The sequence below is a fragment of the Macrobrachium nipponense genome, chromosome 15, assembly GCF_015104395.2.
Source record: "Macrobrachium nipponense isolate FS-2020 chromosome 15, ASM1510439v2, whole genome shotgun sequence".
Classification (NCBI taxonomy): domain Eukaryota; kingdom Metazoa; phylum Arthropoda; class Malacostraca; order Decapoda; family Palaemonidae; genus Macrobrachium; species Macrobrachium nipponense.
The window spans coordinates 75,532,930-75,554,046 of record NC_087208.1 but is presented as its reverse complement, the minus strand read 5'-3'; the positions used below and the strand labels follow the sequence as shown (position 1 = coordinate 75,554,046).

The 21,117-nt window shown below is 40.9% G+C and overlaps 2 protein-coding genes across 2 annotated transcripts in view; one reads left to right on the top strand and one right to left on the bottom strand.

Moving 5' to 3' along the window:
* LOC135195070 (F-box-like/WD repeat-containing protein TBL1XR1) overlaps positions 1–21,117 on the top strand; it is a 144,729-nt gene that overhangs the window by 84,339 nt on the left and 39,273 nt on the right. The window contains exon 6 of the mRNA XM_064221445.1: positions 19,377–19,515. Coding sequence (XP_064077515.1) covers positions 19,377–19,515 — 139 coding nt within the window. The remainder of the gene's footprint in view (positions 1–19,376; positions 19,516–21,117) is intronic.
* On the bottom strand, positions 13,328–15,302 carry LOC135195069 (uncharacterized). Its single transcript, XM_064221444.1, has one exon. It carries the CDS (start codon positions 15,280–15,282, stop codon positions 13,639–13,641), a length of 1,644 nt encoding a protein of 547 aa, XP_064077514.1. The 5' UTR covers positions 15,283–15,302; the 3' UTR covers positions 13,328–13,638.

Here is a 21,117-nt window from a genome sequence, read left to right as displayed (position 1 = left end):
ATAAGAGGCAATTTGAAAAGCTATTAGATATGCTACTAGAATACAACATTCAACAAATAAATCACCTGCCAACAAGAAAGGAAAATACTTTAGACCTAGTATTTGTGGACGAGATGAATTATGTTAAAGAAATAATAGTTTATAATGCGAATATTTCAGACCATAATGTCATAGAATTAACAGTTCATTCCAAAGCAAGTGAAAATAGAGATAAGCAAGAAATGAAAAAGTGGGAAGGATATGGAAAATACAACTTCTACAGTAAAAATATAAAATGGTCAGAAATTAATGAAGAATTAACAAAGATTGGGATACATTTTCGTAAGTGATGACATAAGGGTAAATACGGAGATATTATATAAAATATTGGAGAAAATAGTGGAAAAATATATACCGAAGAAGAAAAGTAAACATCATTCATGCATACCAAGAGACAGAAGGATCTTGTTCCAGAAAATCAGAAAGTGGAAAAAAGGTCTTGCAAAAGAAAAAAATGCATGGAAAGTTATAGAACTAAAAAGTAAGATAGAAATGCAGAACAAAAGATTATACAATCAAAAGAAAATGAAAAACGGGACTTGGAAGAAAAAACCCTATTAAATATCAAGCAAAAACCCCAAGCTATTATACTCATATGCGAAGAAGATGAATAAAAGAAGAATAGAAATAGGCCCTCTGAGAATTGAAGGGAGATTAACGAATGAAAAAAAGGAAAAAGGTTTGCAACATACTGGCAGAACGTATAAGAGAGAATTCACCCCTAGAATAGATAATGAAGATAATGATATAGAAGTAAGGGATGAAAATAGTGAATATTTAGCTGACATAGATATTAATGAAGCTGATATTGTGCAGGCTATTAATGAAATTAAAAATGGAGCTGCTGCAGGGCCTGATGGAATTCCTGCTATTTTGTTAAAGAAAGTAGTTCATTCTATCGCAAAGCCACTTGCAATATTATTAAGACAAAGTGTAGATACAGGCAAGATTTATGATGAGCACAAATTAGCATATATTACCCCTACTTTCAAAAGTGGATCAAGACTAGAGGCAAGTAATTATAGGCCTGTGAGTCTAACATCACATATTATGAAAGTGTATGAAAGGGTAATGAAGAAAAATATTATGAAACATTTAATAAAAAATAATTTGTTTAATAAAGGACAACATGGTTTCGTACCCGGAAAAAGTACACAAACCCAACTGTTAGTCCACCGTGAGAACATATTCAAAAATATGAAAAGCGGAAATGAAACAGATGTGGTTTATTTAGACTTTGCAAAAGCTTTTGATAAAGTAGACCATAATATATTAGCGAAGAAAATTAGAAAACACAATATCGTGGATAAAGTAGGAAGATGGTTAAAAGAATTTTTACACAACAGAAAACAGATAGTTATTGCAAACGACGAGAAATCGGATGAAGTCAAGGTAATATCCGGTGTGTCGCAAGGTACGGTGTTAGCTGCAATACTGTTTGTTATTATGATTGAAGACATAGACAATAATGTGAAGGATTCGGTAGTGAGTAGTTTCGCAGATGACACAAGAATAAGTAGAGAAATTACTTGTGATGAAGATAGGAACGCTCTACAAAGAGACCTTAACAAAGTATATGATTGGGCAGAGGTAAATAGGATGGTATTTAACTCTGATAAATTTGAATCAATAAATTATGGAGACAGAGAAAGAAAGCTATATGCATATAAGGGACCTAATAATGAGACCATCACAAATAAGGAAGCAGTTAAAGACCTTGGTGTGATGATGAATAGGAACATGTTATGCAATGATCAAATAGCAACTCTGTTGGCAAAATGTAAAGCAAAAATGGGAATGTTGTTACGGCACTTCAAAACAAGAAAAGCTGAACACATGATTATGCTTTATAAAACATATGTTCGTAGTCCACTTGAATATTGCAATATGATATGGTACCCACACTATCAAAAGGATATTGCACAAATAGAGAGTGTACAAAGGTCCTTTACAGCTAGAATAGAAGAAGTTAAGGACCTAGACTACTGGGAAAGACTACAATTCTTAAAATTATATAGTTTAGAAAGGAGAAGAGAACGCTACATGATAATTCAGGCATGGAAACAGATAGAAGGAATAGCAGAAAATATCATGGAACTAAAAATATCAGAAAGAGCAAGCAGAGGTAGATTAATAGTGCCCAAAAACTATACCAGGAAAAATAAGGAAAGCACACAGGACATTAATCCACTACGCACCAGCATCGATAATGCAGCGTCTATTCAATGCGTTGCCAGCTCATCTGAGGAATATATCAGGAGTGAGCGTAGATGTGTTTAAGAATAAGCTCGACAAATATCTAAACTGCATCCCAGACCATCCAAGATTGGAAGATGCAAAATATACCGGAAGATGTACTAGCAACTCTCTGGTAGACATTAGAGGTGCCTCACACTGAGGGACCTGGGGCAACCCGAACAAGATGTAAGGTCTGTAAGGTAAGGTAAGGAGGTCTCATTGCGACCATATTTATATCTATCTTCCTTCGGGTCTGCCCACAGGTCCTTGGAACCTCCTTTCGTTGGACTGGTGGTGGATGCTTGCAGGTTGTGTTTGCTTACCTAGCTCCTTCAAGAGGACAAGTTGCATCTCGCCTATGGTGTGCGGTTCTGGAGGTAAGAAGGATGCGGGAGTGACTGGCCTCTTCACCTTTCCCACCTCGTCCTTCCACTCCTCTTCCTTCGGGTTAAGGATTGGACTCGAGCTTACACTGGCTGGTCGGGCAATTGATGCAGTAAGGCTTAAACATAGAGCTTCCTTTCTATGTTTCTTATCAGAATCATAGAAGCAATCCTGCTCCTTCCTCTAGCAAGGGGAGGAAAGAGACTGGCAATAATGCAAACCCTTCCCAGAACTTTGAATTAATGCCTCCGACACAATATTCTTCCCACCCCATTTTCGGATGAGTTACGATTCCTCACTCATTTCGAAAAGGACCAGAAGTCTTGACTCATGATCATACAGCTCTTTACTCCAGTCAAGTTGTCAGAGGCAGGGTACTCCTCCTTGCTCTTAAGACCAAGAGGAATAGCCCAGGTGTGCAGAATTTCAGTCAGTTCTAGAGGCTCACACACATTCCTCCCATCAATCAGTGAGTCTTCCTCATGTAAAGGACTGAGGGTTTGTATATCGTGTAGGAACAAATCACAATTTTTAAAAGTAAATTATATTTTTCCTACCTATACAAACCTGAGGTCCTTTACATTTATGCCCACCTCATGCCACCCCTCAATCTGAACCTGGGCCAAAAGGCAAAGTGGAGTGTTTACATCCAGGCAGGTGGGCCTACTGGTAGTTACTGCCTAACCACCTTGTTCAAGAATTTAACGGCTGTAATTTGAACTACGCTGAAAGTAATTCCTCATATAAAGGACCTCAAGTTTGTATAGTTTGGAAAAGTACAATTTACTTTCAAAAATTTATTTTTGTCATGATTGTATAGATTCTTGAGACATCCAAATAATAAGTAAAATATACTACTGGCGACCCTTGGTTAGCGGCAGGGGTTCTGTTCCTGGCTGTTAACGCTAAGGGATTTTCGACACTAAGCAATTTTAAAGCCTACGGCCGCCGCACACCTTCTTTCGGAATACTAGACCAGTCAAGTGGCGCCATAATCCTGTAGTGGCGCAATAAGTAATACAGTGGTACCTCAACATACGAAAGGCTCAACTTACGAAAAACTCGAGATAAGAAAGCAAATATGAAGATTTTTGTGGCTCTACATATGAAAATTGTTCAAGATACAAAAGGTTGTTGCTGTAAAGCCCCCAGATTCACCCGGACCACCGATAACAATTTTAACTCACGCACCGCCAACTGAGTAGACTCGCCACCATCCTCCCACTCTCCCATTGGTTCCTGATGCTAGTCACTGCCATAGGATCCTGCTCTCCTATTGGTCAGCATCTCTCCCATCGTGCTCTACGTAGCGGCGTGCTTTTTCGGCCACTGCGGCATCATCGGTATCGTAAGCATGCGGAATTTATTCGTTCTATACGATTTCGTTTATTAATGTAAATTTGTTAGTGATTTCGTTGTAGTACTACTTTATCGTGTTGTGTGAGAACTTTACTTCATACGTATAGTACGTACTACATAACTTAATTACGTACAGTATATATGTAGTCATGGGTCCCAAGAAAGTTGAAGTAGGAAAGAAGAGGATGCTTTCTTTGGAGACAAAGATGGAGATAATTAAAAAGTATGAAGCTGGCATGCGATTGAGTGAGATCGCCAAGGAATACGGCCGAAATCCGTCGACAATAGGCACCATCCTTAAGCAGAAGGATGCCATCAAAGCAGCTACACCTTCCAAGGGCGTTACTGTTATGTCTAGCAAGACAGGCCATGTGCACGATGAGATGGAAAGGCTGTTTCTTGTCTGGATAAAAGACAAAGAAATCGCTGGCGATATGATAACGGAGACGGCAATCTGCCACAAGGCCAGCACTATTTTCGGCGATTTGATTGCCCAGGCCGAAGACGACAGAGGAGAAGGGACATCGATGCCAACCCCAGAGTTCAAGGCTTCTCATGAGTGGTTCGAAAAATTCCATAAATGGACTGGCATCCATTCGGTGGTGCGGCATGGGGAGGCGGCCAGCTCGGACATGAAAGCGGCCGAAGCCTTTATTAAGACATTCGACGAGATGACGACCAAGGAAGGCTACAGTTCTCAGCAAGTCTTCAACTGTGATGAGATTGGCCTTTCTTGGAAAAAAAATGCCTCGTCGGACGTACATCATGGAGGAAGAGACGAAGCTACCCGGGCATAAGCCTATTAAAGACGGGCTAACACTCGCACTTTGTTCGAACGCCAACGGGGATTGCAAGGTGAAGCCCCTACTGGTTTATCATTCCGAGACTCCTCGAGCCTTCAAGGCCCACAAAGTGCTTAAGGAGAAGCTCCCAGTGATGTGGAGGGCTAATGCGAAAGCCTGGGTAATGAGGCTTTTGTTCACGGAGTGGGTAAATCTGTGTTGTGGCCCGACAGTGAAGAAATTCTTGGAAGAGAAGTGCCTCCCTCTGAAATGCCTGCTGGTGTTGGACAATGCCCCTGCTCACCCTCCTGGCCTTGAGGAAGATATCCTAGCAGAGTATTCCTTCATCAAGGTTCTTTATCTTTCGCCTAACACCACCCCTCTCCTCCAGCCCATGGACCAGCAAGTGATATCGAACTTTAAGAAGCTGTATACAAAACATCTTTTCAAGAGATGTTTCGACATCACCGATACCACAAACCTCACCTTGTGTCAATTTTGGAAGGAGCATTTCGATGTTGTGATATGCATCCGACTCATCGACCAAGCTTGGCAGGAGCTTTCAAGGCGAACTTTGAATTCCTCGTGGAGGAAACTCTGGCCTGATGCCGTACCCGCCCGAGACTTCGAGGGATTCGACTTGGGCGAAGCTGGTGGTGCAGATTCAGAAACAGTTGACGATCCTGAAACTGTTTTGCAACCAGATCTTTCCAAAGAATGGTCAGACTTGTGGTACACATACAGAATGTATTCATTCCACTTACCATACATCCACAGTCATGCAAGTTCCTTCAAAGGGTTTTTACTAGAAGGTATTGCTGTTCTGTGCACTTTGTTTGGGTTAGTGTGCAGCCCTCTGTAAGTTATGTCAGGGACTTGTTGCCCATTGGTAGATGGTGTCGACTTTAGGAGCAAGACACTTCTACAGAATCAGTTATTCAAGTTAGCCCACTGTCAACAGTATTCCAGAGGCCAAGGACCTGTTGCTTCTGGCCCAATTTCTATGCACTATATTGTTAATTCTTTATATCCCCATTCTTATCTATGGGGATATTTAATTATGCATGCTTATCGTTCAAGATGAATAGGCATGTGCTGCTTGAAGATTTTAGACCGGAAAGAAACTTCCTATATGGTAAGGGCTTTTCCTCATTAGGAAACATGGCCTCTTGGGTTATTTTCAGATAATCATGCTCAATTAATGTATGGTTTCAGCGTAAGAATTAAGACTTACAAATAACTTTAAATTTGTAAGTAATCCAGAACCTAAATTTGTAAGTAATCCAGAACCAACTTTGGCTCCAGGACTCTAGGAGGGACACTTTAACCAGGAATCGTCCATTTGGTTCTTAAACCTAAGTCTAAGTTTTGTTTTTTTCCCTCTGTCATGCAACACAGAGTTTAACTAGTGTCATTAACCTTTCATGCAATATAGAATGGTCAACTACACCTGGTAAAACTTTTTAGATGTCAGGGCAGTGGGAAGACATCAGGATGCATAGCAGGTTTATTCCCGGTCAGAAACAAAGTCTTTGTGGGGAGTTTGCTGCTTTGAGTGAAATGAAACAACATATTGGTTTAATCACCCATCCTGTGGAAGGAGAGTGTTTTAGCAATTGGGGATTCAGGAAGAACAACTGCCTACAAGGGCCCTGACATCCATAAGTTTGGCACTTGGGTGGATTTAAGGAACACTCATTTAGCTTCCTAGCATGTAGATGAACAGGGACAGCCGAATGATTACTACTACTTAGTTGGCCCTCAGGCTTGATCAGTGGATGTTTCCTTAAATTTTGCCTAATTCAGGCTCAGGTCTTGGTATCTACTCTGAATTTTATTGAGCAATTTCATGTTCAAGAATTGCTTAGTCTCCTGTAGAGCCCTTGTAGCCTCAGGGCAAAACTTTTCAGAACTTCCAATGCTCTTGGTAGATGTCTCATTCTTCCGTTGAGAAGAAATCAACTTTACTACACAATTTCATACAGATCCATTGACGTAGGCATCTCCTTAACTGCTTGGAGAGGTTAGAATGTCCCCTCCCAATAATAAGATTTTCAAGTTATCATAGGATCTGTCCTTAATTTAAAACTGCCATGGCCTGGGGTCAGAAGCAGTGGTCTGTGTGTTGCTGAGGGTACCATTCTGGAGGAATTTTCAGCACTGGAACCTTGTATACTTCAATGTTTTTTGTTTAGAATAGATAAGACTTTTCACTGTTATCGTTCCATACGTACTTTCCTCAGTATTGCATCAAGTACTTTTAGATCTTGCTGAGGACCAACACTGTAAGGTGTTGAGATTGAAGCCCCTTCATCTCTATATCAGTCTCTCTCTGAAGTTTAGATGGGGGGCTAAACTTTATCTGAATTTACTGTAAAACCTTTTATTTAGCAGTGGTTAATAGGTAAATTTGCTGTCAACACCCTTCTTTAAGCTGGTGTGAGGGAATGCTATTTTAGCTTTCTGCCTTAGAGCTGAGGGTGATGTTAAGGCTATGCTTTACAGTTTCTTGTAAGAATTCCAATCTAACCCCTTTTTTTTGGGGGGGGGAGAAGAGGAAACTTCTCTATCCTGTTGGGCATTTAAATTTAAAGGTTAAACCTAGAACTTTTTATCATCCTTTTAGAGACCTTGAACATCTTTGTCAAAGGTAAATGCTGGAAGAGGCAAAATTAACCTTTGGTTTTGTGGTTTTAAGAAAAACAGATGTTGTGGTCAAAGGTTAGCCTGGAAGAGGCAAAAATCAGCCTTTTGTTTTATGGTTTTAGAAAACCTAGAATGTATTTGTGAAGGTTAGCCTGGAAGAGGTAAAGTTAACCTTTTGTGTTGGGATTCTTAGAAACTTATAACGCCTTGCCAATGGTTAAACTTAAGGCAAAATTAACTTTTGTTTTGTGGTTTTAGAAAACCTAGAATGTATTTGTGAAGGTTAAGCCTGGAAGAGGCAAAGTTAACCTTTTGTGTTATGATTTTTAGAAACTTTGTCAAGGAACACGGGGTCCTCTGTGACATAATGGATAGGCTAGTGTATGAGAACTAGCTCCATATCTTCTACCTTATTGAAGTTAAACATTCATAATGTGAGCAGCAGTTGCAACGTCATTTAGTGTTAAGTCAATTGGCTCCAGAATAGGATTGATGTGTCACAGTAGAAGTACAATTCAGTTTTTTGCCAGATCACTACCTTAAGTATACAGAATTGTGTTTGAAAACAGTAAAGCCCTTAATCCACTACTAGTAGTGGTTAGTCTTTTCCTGAACCAAAAAAGAGCAATTCTTTAGGCTCTTTTGTTTAAATCCCGGGGTTTTAATATTTTGGGGAGCGTGAAGGTACAAATTTTGTATAGGAGCGTACCTTTATATTGTAAAGGTATTCATTTTAAGTGACTGTCGTTTGATAGGGCTTTTTGACCCAGGCACAGGGGTCCCTCATACCGCTTGCGTTTCATGCTGGCTGAATCGAAGCGGTTTTCTCCGCAAGGCTACTCTTTGCTGCATAAGTATGAGAGCCTTGCTCCCTGAATGGAATCCAACTTCTGGTGGTAGTCAAATCCACCAAGGATTCCAGATCAGGTGAGAATGTTTTGGGTTTCGTATAAGAAACCTTTAGCTCGAATGGCTGAGCAGAATTTTGTCTAGCTGCACTACCCACCATCCTCGTCTTAATGTGGGAATCAGCTAATTTAACAGTAGGTAAGATTCATCTCAAATAATATAAATTTTCATAATAAAATTTATTATTTTGATACTTACCTACTGTTAAAGTAGACCCACCCAGCCTCCCCAGAACTTAGTGGACTATCAAGGAGAATTCTGACAAGAGCTAAAACATTCGAAACACACCTGGTGGAGAACAGGTAAACTAGACAGTCATCCAGGCAGCCATTCGATTTTTTTTGTTTGAATGCCGACTTGCCCAATCGGCGGGGAGATATAGCTAATTTAACAGTAGGTAAGTATCCAAATAATAAATTTTATTATGAAAATTTATATATTGTTATATAATTACTATGAGTAAATCCACTTGTTATAATTATTAAGTGTTTTTATGTCTTAGAGTAGTTGTTCTTATTGACAGTGACATATAAAATGAGGTCTTTCTGCTCATCTCTTTCCCATGCTTTTTATGCCTGAACTTCCATTAGGTGTGGGTCTTCTTGAGTTTCCTTTCTCCAAGATATCCTGGGTCTTCCTACATGTAGGTGTGTCATGCTGCTTCCTTAACACGTGCTTTTCTGACCAAAAATTTCTTATCCCTTCTCGTCATGTTTCCAAATCATCTTAATCTTTGAGACATCAATCAGTCTTTTTATCCAGCTTGATACTACATCTCTGCTTGATATCCTCATTTGTAATACATCTTCCCATTCTACACCAGCCTTGAATCTAAACATTTTATGGTTACACTATTTCAAAAACACCTCCAATTCCCTTGTTAGTGCCATTTTCTCTACCATAGAGTAGTACAGGCCTTTTGTACCCATCATATTTTTTTGAAATTATGATCTCTTGAGATTCTGTTGACATCAATGTTTTTTTGTCTAGAAGTTTTAAGAAAATATAAAAGGATTACGCATAAATGTTTTGAAGTTAAGTAACGCATTAGGATGATGTTATGGAAGTACTATTGTGCCAATGGTATGACTATGAAAGTAGAAAGCAGTTGGATTATACTTCTCATGATGGAAAAACTGGTAAATTAGTGTACAGGCGCCCCGTGGTTACCATCACCATCGGGTAACGGCATTTCGGTTTTACAGCACTTGTTAAAATATATTTGGTTTCCAGTTTCTTAGAGTAGGTACCAAGAGCGCCTCATAAAATACAAACATAACGAATATGTATCTTTTCCTTTACTCTTTTAAAAGTTTATCCTTTACTTCGCAGTATCCAATAATACTGTACGTAGCCTTATACAGGCAGTCCCCGGCTTACGATGTTCCGAGGTTACAACACTTTCAATTATATTTATCAGAAATTATTTCCAGGTTTACAGCACATGTTCCAGGGTTACGGCGCCTACAACTCTGATCTGGCAGAAGAGATATGACTCCAAAAATGCAAAATAATCAATATTTGAAGGTTTTTTTTTTTTTTTTTTTTTTTTTTTTTTTTTTTTTGTTTTTTTTTTATGAAAAATGCAATAAGAATGCAGTTTATATAGTTTTTAATGCACCCAAAGCATTAAAAGTAAGGTTCTCTTAGGATTTTTGACGATGTTCTTGCTTCTATTTAGCGTAAATTAATTTCCAGAAACTATTCATATGTGACAAGGTTTTTTTCTTTATATGAAGAGTTTTTAAGTTGTAAATTAACCTAAATACGTGAACTAGACTTCGTTATTTTTTTCGTTAATAGATGGCACTGTTATCTAGTTATCGGTACGTATTTCGGTATTTGCCGAAGCACCGAGATACCCTCATAAAATACAAGCATAACGAATATGCATCTTTTCCTTGGCTCTTTTAAAAAGTTATGCTCTACTTCACTGTATCCAGTAATACTGTATGTAGTCTCATATTACTACGTATAGTATAACATACAAACAAAGCAATCTATGTTTTGGTTTGGAAAAATCAGCTGAGGGCAGAGGCAGGGTTATTTTGCCCTACTTAACTTGATTCAGAGCAATTGTCTTGCTTCTGTTTAGCGTAAATAGGTTATTTTTTGTTATATGAAGTGCTTTTAAGTTGAATTATGACTTAAATATATGTATGTCTTATTGTGAACTTGATTGTTATTTTTTTTTTGTTAATAGATGGTGTTGGGAGAATGTCATTTTGTGTAAAAAAAAACTGATTACAATAATTATTTTCTTCCTATTTCATAATAATACAATATTTAAGTACTTATCTGTTATCGGCGTGACACAACAGTAAAATGTGTTCTTTCATGACCAGTATTTTTTAAATTAAAATTCTTTTTCTCCACTGTTATTTGCAGTAGAATTTCATCCATGTTGCTGATGCACGATAATTTCAAGCCATTAGCAGTGACAGTGTGAAGATTTTGTTTTCTCAGTTTCAGCTACAACTGCCGTTTAAATTTAGTAGTAGGCTACTATATTTCCTTGCCAATATTTTCTCCATACCAAATAAAGGTATAATGCAAAAATATTTAAGTCCTATTGTACTTAATTAACAAATGCAAGCAAAACATTGTTATTATCAGATTCAGTTCAGTTATTCTGGCAAAACAACTATTATCATTCAGTTGTTTATGGCTGCAACGTTTAAGCAACGATTATAATGGTACTGACGATGCTTTTATCATTCTCATTTGCTTTTTTAGCTGATTTAACTAGAAGATATGGTAAATAAAGAGATAGAGGAAACGTTATCTCTCTCTCTCTCTCTCTCTCTCTCTCTCTCTCTCTCTCTCTCTCTCTCTCTCTCTCTCTCTCTCTCTCATACTAGGCCAAGATTTACGAGCAAGTTCATTGAATCTGATAGAAAAAATTTGTATTATTATCAGGCAAACCATAGTATAAATGATTATGCAAATGAAATTCCACATTTTCATTAGACTTATTACATAATTAGGGTAAATAAGCATTGTTAACAAGTCTAGGGCACTGTAAGGTGGATTCTAATGCCTGTAGACTTTAAAATTTCAGTTAGAGGCAAATTTTGCTTAGCGTCAGGTCCCCAGGAACGGAACCCCTGCCCTTAACCGGCGTCTGCCTATGTTTTATAATTTCACCTATAAAAAATAAAGAAATATGAGCTGCTTAAATATAAAAAGTAAATAGGTGCTGTCTATTGCGTGCATTACTTTCTTTTTAGTTTTAGATACATACTAAAATAGATTACAAACTGTATATTGTAGATGAAAAAACATGTTAATACAGGCAATCCCTACCTAACAGAGTCATCATTAACTGAAACTTAGCGCCATAAATGACAGAGTGTTTCTGTTGATGGCAGTTTTTGCTTGTCAGCACCCTGCCGGTAACGGAACCCCCACCGATAACCGGTGACTGCCAGGACAGTTTTTCTTGTGGAATTTTCAATGTAAGAAACGTTTGACAAATGAGGTACCACTGTATATCTAAGCTCTTAGTGGCTATCTAGAATTGAATTATTTCAAAAGATAAGTTTTGACTCTCAGAAATCTCAAACAGTTGATATTTGGAAGATTTGCACCTTATGACATCATAAGGAAGTGTATGGAAGTTGAGAATTTTTTGGGGGTCAGCAGAAGGCAAATTTGTAAATGTCAGTACGTAGTTGTTTTGTTGTGCATTTTCTTTGTATGAAAGATACATACTTCATATAGATATGTCTTAGCTCAACAGGCTGGCCAGTGAAAGTTTGAGTTAATTTTTATATAGTAAGAGCATCAAAGGTCAAGATCTCTTCAAGAGAAGACATTATTATTATTATTGTTATTATTATTATTATATTATTATATTAGCAGCTTGATCTGTACTCATGGTTTTGGTTCTTTGAGCTGCTTCCAGTTATTTCTATTAGAATGGTTCATCTCATAATTGGATTTGGTAGATGTTTATGGATGAATGTTCTTCCTGACTCCAACTGTCCTTGTTTTTATGGGCTGGAGACAGGCACTGAGTTTTCCTGGCTTGGCATTATTATTTTTTATTTATTTTTTTTTTTTTGCTCTATCACAGTCCTCCAATTTGACTGGGTGGTATTTATAGTGTGGGGTTCCGGGTTGCATCCTGCCTCCTTAGGAGTCCATCACTTTTCTTACTATGTGTGCCGTTTCTAGGATCACACTCTTCTGCATGAGTCCTGGAGCTACTTCAGCCTCTAGTTTTTCTAGATTCCTTTTCAGGTATCTTGGGATCGTGCCTAGTGCTCCTATGATTATGGGTACGATTTCCACTGGCATATCCCATATCCTTCTTATTTCTATTTTCAGATCTTGATACTTATCCATTTTTTCCCTCTCTTTCTCTTCAACTCTGGTGTCCCATGGTATTGCGACATCAATGAGTGATACTTTCTTCTTGACTTTGTCAATCAACGTCACGTCTGGTCTGTTTGCACGTATCACCCTATCCGTTCTGATACCATAGTCCCAGAGGATTTTTGCCTGATCGTTTTCTATCACTCCTTCAGGTTGGTGCTCGTACCACTTATTACTGCAAGGTAGCTGATGTTTCTTGCACAGGCTCCAGTGGAGGGCTTTTGCTACTGAATCATGCCTCTTTTTGTACTGGTTCTGTGCAAGTGCCGGGCATTCACTTGCTATGTGGTTTATGGTTTCATTTTTCGTATTGCACTTCCTACATATGGGAGAGATGTTATTTCCGTCTATCGTTCTTTGAACATACCTGGTTCTTAGGGCCTGATCTTGTGCCGCTGTTATCATTCCTTCAGTTTCCTTCTTTAGCTCTCCCCTCTGTAGCCATTGCCATGTGTCATCGCTGGCTAGTTCTTTAGTCTGTCTCATGTATTGTCCGTGCATTGGTTTGTTGTGCCAGTCCTCTGTTCTGTCTGTCTTTCTCCTGTCTCTGTATATTTCTGTATATTTCTGGGTCTTCGTCTACTTTTGTATGTGTTGGTAAACTCCTTAACCTTAAGTGGAGGGGCAAGGACACAACTTAAATGTAGGTTCTAAATGTCTATTGTAGAAATATATACAAGATCCAGGGGACAAACAGCAGTCAGCTAAACAAACAGACAGACGAGACGAGACTGCCTCACGAGAGCAATAATTACAATGTTGCCAATACTTAAATGTTGCCATATCATATTACTGGACTTAACATGGGATACTCTAATGGCGCGCAACATGTGAAATAATGTTTGAACATAATAACAACATAATAATACTGGTACATGTGAAATGCGTCTTTTTCATGTACCTACACCTCCCTCCCCCTCACGCTCGTAGTGCATTCTCGAGCGGACTCCTTTTCCACGAGTCTTTGGGAACGACGTGGGTTTACTGGAGGAATACTGACTAAGGACTCTCTTTCTAGGTCCTGGCTAGGGGCCACAGGGACAGGGAGAAAGGGGTCACTATTAGTGGGTGGCACCAGGCGAAGAAAACGACGATTACGCCACCACACACGACCACTAGGGAGACGAATTTGATAGTCTCTTGACCTTCCATGACCCATGACAGTGCCAACTTTGTCCCAACGATGAGAGGTCGGGTCTTGAATCCGAACTTGCTGTCCGACACTCAACGTGGGTAAGGGGTGGGCATGCTTGTCGTACTTGGTCTTTACCTGCTTGTAACGAGCGGCAGCACGGCGGTCACAATCTTCGGTCTTGACCTGCCACTCCTTGGAGAATGCTTGAGGGTGGGCAGGGATACATGACCTTAGAGGACAGCCATACAGGATCTGGGCAGGAGAGCGTCCAGTAAAGTTAGGAGTATTTCTGAGCTCCAATAAGCCTCGGTCAAATGCTTCACAATCAATGTTGCCAGATGGGGCTGTTTTGAGGATGAGGTGCTTGATCGACTTCACAGCGGCTTCAGCGTGACCATTCGATTGTGGGTAGTGGGGTGAGGTTACCATGTGTCGAACTTCCCATCGCTTCATAAAATCCTTGAACTCTGGGTTGGTGAATTGGGGGCCTCCATCTGTCCTTAGGCGAAGGGGGACACCAACTTCACGGAAATAGCGGCAGAAGATCCTGATAGTATTGGAAGCGGTAGTATCGCCTTGGCAGGGTGCGACAACAGGCCATCCTGACAGGCGATCGACGACGACGAGGAAAGACTTCCCTGCAACAACAAAGAAGTCGGCTGAGACGGACTCGAAGGGGCTTGTCGGGTTGTCGTCATTCATTAGAGGTTCCTGCGGCTGAGATGGCTGCAATGTCTGACATGCCTCACAAGCTCTGACTGTGTTGGCAATATCAGAGTCAATGCCAGGCCAGAAAACTGACTGCCTTGCTCTGCGCTTGGTTGCTTCCACACCTCTGTGGCTGTCATGCAAGTGGGACAAGGTGCGACGACGGAGAGCGGCAGGAACTACAACCCTTGCTCCATACAGGACAAGGTCACCATCGGCGTAGAGATCTTCACGTAGTTTCCAATAAGGAAGTAAGGAATTGTGAAGGTCATATCTGTAGCGAGGAAATCCTGATGTGACACAATCGAGTAGATGAGTATACGCAGGATCTGCTTTTGCTGCGTCACAAAGATCCTGAAGTATCCTGTCGGGATCCTGAGCTGGAGACTCGTCTGAAAGGATAACGGCGTTCACAGCCATGACAGTTCGAAGATGAGCAGCGGAAGAAGCACCCGAGATCTCGTCCTCCTGTGTGGGGTGGCTGACTGGGGCGCGAGACAATGCATCCGGGATGCACAGCAACTTACCCGCACGCCACACAGCTGTAAAGATGTAAGGCGAGATTTTCTCCTTGAGGCGCTGGAGACGAGAGTTCTCGATGGCATCCAGCGTATAACTGTTCAGAATAGGTATGAGAGGCCGGTGATCCGTCATCAGAGTAAATTTCTGTAGGCCTGCTAAATATAGCCTACATTTCGACATTGCCCAGACAACGGCTAGCATCTCAAGCTCGATGGTGGCATATCGTGTCTCTGCGTCAGCGAGAAACCGAGAACCTGACTGAACTAGACGCAGGTGTCCATTACCATGGTCCTGCAGGAGGGCATATCCAATGCCGTGGAGACGTGAAGCGTCCGTCTGAAGAACAACAGGTAGGTCTAGGTCAAAGAGGGCGAGAACTGGTGGACTGGTGAGAGCTAACTTGACACGTTGAAATGCTTCATCATGGTCGGGGGTCCAAACAAATGTTCTCTTGGGACTCATCAGGGGACGTAAAGGTTGGGCTGCAATGGAGATGTCAGGCGTGAACTCCGCTAACTGGTTGACCAATCCCATAAACGATCTGAGGTCTGTCAGGTTAGCAGGGGTTGGGAAATCCTTGATGGCACTGACTTTCTGCTTATCAGCTGAGATGCCGTCTCCTGAGAGATTGTACCCACAGAAATTCACGGAGGGTGCAGCGACCACAAATTTATCCTTGTTGAGTGTGATCCCAAACTTGCGGCACCGGGTGAGCACTTCGTGGATACGATGAAGGTGTGTAGCGTAGTCTTCGTCGTGGAGGAGAAGGTCGTCTATGACCTTAACGCAGTTTTGGACATCTTGAAGGGCCATATCACCTCGCAGGCAGAAGGCGTCTCCAGTAGCTGCGAAGCCCATCGGTCCTCTGCAATGTATGAACCGACCATATGGCGTAATAAAGGTGGTTAAATGCTGATCTTCTTCTGCCAGTTCCATCTGCCAGTAACCATAGAGAGCATCAGCTGTGGTGAAATAACGAGCCTTCGGGCCTACACTGCGAATAGCGGCGTAGGGTGTGGGTGAAGGATGGGCTGGACGAGAAACCTGGCCATTCAACTTGGTCAGATCAACAGTGATTCGTACTCCTGTCCCATTCTTGGGAACGACGACGAGAGGGTGGCACCAAACTGACGGGTCATCACCAGCAGGTTTGATTATCCCTTGGGCCACCATGGAGTCAAGCTCTTCTTTGACATGGTCCTTAAAAGCGAATGGAATCTGTCTTGGGGTGTGGACGGCAAAAGGCACTGCACCATCCTTAAGGTGGATTCTCATGGGAGGACCAGCCATAGGCTTGAGAGGAGCTGTCTTCAACTCTTCTTTCGAGACCAACACATCTTGAAACTCTTGAAGAAAGTATTCCTTTGCTGCTGAAGGTGATGTGGTCGCTGAGATGGGTAGCTCCTTGACTCTATTAACGTGTTTGACCTCTAAAATAGGTTTAGGGAAATCAGGAGATATTATGGCCAGTTCCTCACAATGACCATAGGATAAAAGTGGAAATTCCACATTTTCATGCACTTGAATCCTGGCGAGACAGGATCGCTTGCCTAGTGTAAGGGTAGCTTGTAATATACCCAGAGCAGGTGACATTGGAGATCCATCCGCGGTGAACGTCGCACTTTGCGGAGGCGTCTGCAAACAGCTCCTGGAGATACCCAATGTGTCAAGGTGCTGCTTTCCAATAACAGTGACATCGGCACCTGTGTCTGGTAACATTTTAATGCGAGACTTAACATCGCCAAATGACAAGAGGACACAGATAGGTTTGGGCGTCTTGGAAATGGTGCGAGGCGATCCTAGGCGACGACAGCTGGTCCTTGAATCTTGCGATTTGTTGACTGAAGAGGCACCACTGTTGCTTGAAGATCTGTCCTGACGAAGATTCTTCTTATTCTCCCTACAACACTTATCGAAGTGTCCAATGCGGTGACACAGACGGCACTGGACCTTGCTGGCAGGACACTTCATGGTCCTGGACCAATGGCCAACGCGGTCGCAGCTTTTACAAGTACTGTTGGCCGCAGGGCATTTGTCTTGATCATGCTGACGAGCACAGTACTGGCACCAAGTTGCTGGGTTCGAGGGTTTCGGCGAAGGTGGATGCTTTCCGCTTGACTTCTTGCTTCTCTTGTAGGCCGAAACAGCACACGGCTGATTGGGTGGGGCACGTATGGCAGAAGTTTGCAGTTTTAGCCGCCTCATACGACCGACAGGTGGTGATGAAATCTTGCAAAGAAGAATTGGCATCCAAGGCGATCAACTTCTGAACCAAGTCCGCGTCTCGAATGCCCATCAAGATAATCATTTTCAGCTGGGTCTCTTCACATGCGACGGCGGTACCTGGGCATAAATCAACTTCTTCCGCAAGGCGTCGAAGTTTCACATAGAAATCAGCGAAAGATTCTCCTTCCGATTGCTTGCAGCTAAGTAACTCTCTTCGGCGAAGTACTTCATTCCTTAAACCCTTTATATGTGACTGTAAGGCGTCCAGGACTTCATCTACAGGCTTATCTGTAGAGGGAGATATTTGAAGTGTGTGTTCTAAAACACGCTGTGTTTCCAGGGTTAAACACATCCTCATCTGGATCATTTGCTTTTCCCGTGGAAGCTTAGAAAGATCCACCATGACAGCATAGTCATCCCACCGACGTCTCCATTCCCTGAACATCTGGAATGTTGCATCTGCCTTCAGTGGGGGTGGCGTTTGCGTGGTTGCTTTCTGTGGTGGTGGAAGAGAGGGTTGACTGGAGTTCGAAACCACCTCTGTGCCAGGTGTAAGGGTACCTGAATGAGAATGGATGATTGGTGCAAGAGTTTGAATGAGGGCAGTAAACCTTGCATTCTCCTCTTCTCTTCTATGATCATCTTCTCTAAGGCGAATTGCTTCTTGTTCCCTTCTTTCTTCTTCACGTTGTCTGTCTTGTCTTCTTGTTTCATCTTCCCTTCTTCTTCTCTCATCCTCATACAAGCGAGATTCCTCTAAAAACTTAATCAAAGCGAGGAAATCTGTCCCAGTAGCTTGAGAGGTAGATGGGGGCTGGTAGTGGGGGCTTAAGAGTGGTGGGGAGGGAGAGACTGGATGCTCCAACACTCCCCCAACACTCAGAGTGTGGGCGCCCACATTACTGGATTGCCACTGTTCTGTGGGCTCTTCTAATTGGTCTGCAGGCGTACCTTTCGAGTCCGTCATTATTGTCGATGTGCAGTGCGCAAGAATAAAGTTTCAACAAAATTATTAAAATTATTCCAAAACGTCTGATACAAGAATAATAAATAAAATTCGTTAAAGCGTGAGTGTGTGCGTATGTGCGAGAAATACGTCAGCCAACGAGGGGACTAACGAGCGATAGTGTCTGCCTACGGCAGCTCACATCCAAGGCGACGTTGCCAAGTCGACTCAGTCATCCCGTGACATGGCATGAGTGCGGGTGTGACAGTCGGTGCTCCGGCAAAGCCACAACAGGATAAATGGGTACTCAATAAAATGACATAACAAATCACTGAGCACACAAAAAAGGCACTATAAAAGCACAATGCACTGCACAACACTTCACTGAGTACTTGAGGCACTACACTGCACACGACATAGAATAAATCAGTTGGGACACGAAAGCACTTTTGAATTGAACGTTCATCCAATATGGCGATGACCGTCCGGTTCCCGATGTCCAAGTCTTGATAAACTTCAAACAATACGACACTTCCAAAGTTCACTGCGCCATGTATGTGTTGGTAAACTCCTTAACCTTAAGTGGAGGGGCAAGGACACAACTTAAATGTAGGTTCTAAATGTCTATTGTAGAAATATATACAAGATCCAGGGGACAAACAGCAGTCAGCTAAACAGACAGACGAGACGAGACTGCCTCACAAGAGCAATAATTACAATGTTGCCAATACTTAAATGTTGCCATATCATATTACTGGACTTAACATGGGATACTCTAATGGCACGCAACATGTGAAATAATGTTTGAACATAATAACAACATAATAATACTGGTACATGTGAAATGCGTCTTTTTTCATGTACCTACAACTTTTATTATTATTATTATTATTATTATTATTATTATTATTATTGTTATTATTATTATTACCATTATTATTATTTATTATTATTATTATTATTATTATTATTATTATTATTACCATTATTATTATTATTATTATTATTATTATTATTATTATTAGTATTATTCATTAGTTTAATTAGAATACCAGGAGTTGGTAATTTAAAAAAAATCAATTAAACCCCAATTTGTTTACAGGTCAGGTGATAGTACAGCACGGATATGGAATATGAATGACAATACTACATCTCCGAACCAGTTAGTACTGCGGCACTGCATTCAGAAGGGAGGAACTGAGGTCCCAAGTAACAAAGACGTTACCTCACTAGACTGGAATGTAAGGTTTATGCATATACATGTGTTTTCTTATGATTTTGTGCAGTACATATTTCCATATTTTTCAAAGTAAAACTCTAACCTATTATAAGATAAATAAGATAATAACAACAAAAATATTTTGAATATATCAAGCGATGCCAGGAGTGACATTTTTGAGCACTGTTGAGTGCTCAAGGAGTTACCCTTTCCATGGTCTAACCAAGAGCTCCATGGTGACCAGACTAATATCGAAGAGTTTATTCTGATTTAGCCAGTCTTGTGGCAGGGTATTGTTTCATAATGTTAAACATTATAAGGCATGATGGAGTATAAATGGACTCGGGATAAGAGATTACTTTCTCTTATCCTCAGTGAATGCTGAACCCAGTTTACCTACGTCAAAAACCTGCAAGAAGAAGTGGCTATGAGCATTTGTGCCATCATATTGCTTACAGTATGTAAACCCCCGTATCTGTGAGGGATGGGTACCAGACACACACGTGCACACACTTGCAAATAGTTAAAATCCATGAATACTTGAAACTCCTAAAAATGGTTAGAACTGCCCATTTTTAGTTTTATCACAAAAAGTGCAGCTAGTCACAAAAATGATATGAAACAGTAATTTGTGAATATTTCTTGGTGAAAAATACAGCGAATAGGTGAATTTTCTGCAAATAATGGATAGCACATAGGGTCCATAGAAAAATCTGTGTATAGGCAAGTCCGCGAATACGGGGGCTTTACCGTACATACAAATAAGGGGACCAGACACGGACAAAGACGCCTTTATGTAAGTACTTTCTGTTGGTCAATGCAGGATGATTCCTTACCTGAATGCCATGCCTTTTGGTCAGGGAAGTGGTAGGGTTTTGAGGACGCAACAGTGATTACCAAAAGTAGGTTTTTCCTACATCAAAACCAGTTTTTAAAAAAGTGTAGTCGATGTCTTTTCCTCAAGGAGCTTTACAACGAAATTGACAAGTGACGAAAAGCTATTGAATTTTAATCCCAACAACCCAAAAACATTTCAAGTTCAGGGTCAAGTCAAGTTTCAAGGCCCCATTCTTTATTCTAAATGCTACCCTAAGGTTTGGTAGCAAAGAACAAGAAACTAAATGTGAACTTATGTTTATAGGGTGAAATTCTGTGGTGAGTTACATAAGCATGCCAGGTATGGTTGCAGTATTGTCAAACCTTCCCCAGTGATAGTTAATATGCCCGCCTGTTATGAAGACCTGTGGTTTGCTGCTGTAGTGCTTATTGATCAAGACTAACCATGCCACCTACTAATACACAGTGTAGTTGAATTTGTTTGAGCCTGTGGCTATAATGTTGCTAGAGCATAGGAAAAAACAGAAGTTCTGGGATGTTTTTCAAGACCTCTAGGTAAACCTTAAGTGCTTGAACCAGGCATAATGTTTTGTCTGCTAAATTTAGTTTACTTAAAATAGGAGATTTCCTTCTTAAAGGATTCCTCAATTTTGGCCTGGAATGACAGGCCAGAAAACTATAATAATTGATGGTCAGCTGTTTGCGTGGTGCATCTTCCGTGTCTAAGGGGCCCCATACACTGAACGTTTGTCGTTTTCAACACACACACACACTATTCAGACAGTAT

What these genes read in the sequence shown, in the direction of transcription:
- LOC135195069 (XM_064221444.1), bottom strand. Translation starts at nt 15,282, where the DNA reads ATGTCGAAATGTAGGCTATATTTAGCAGGCCTACAGAAATTTACTCTG.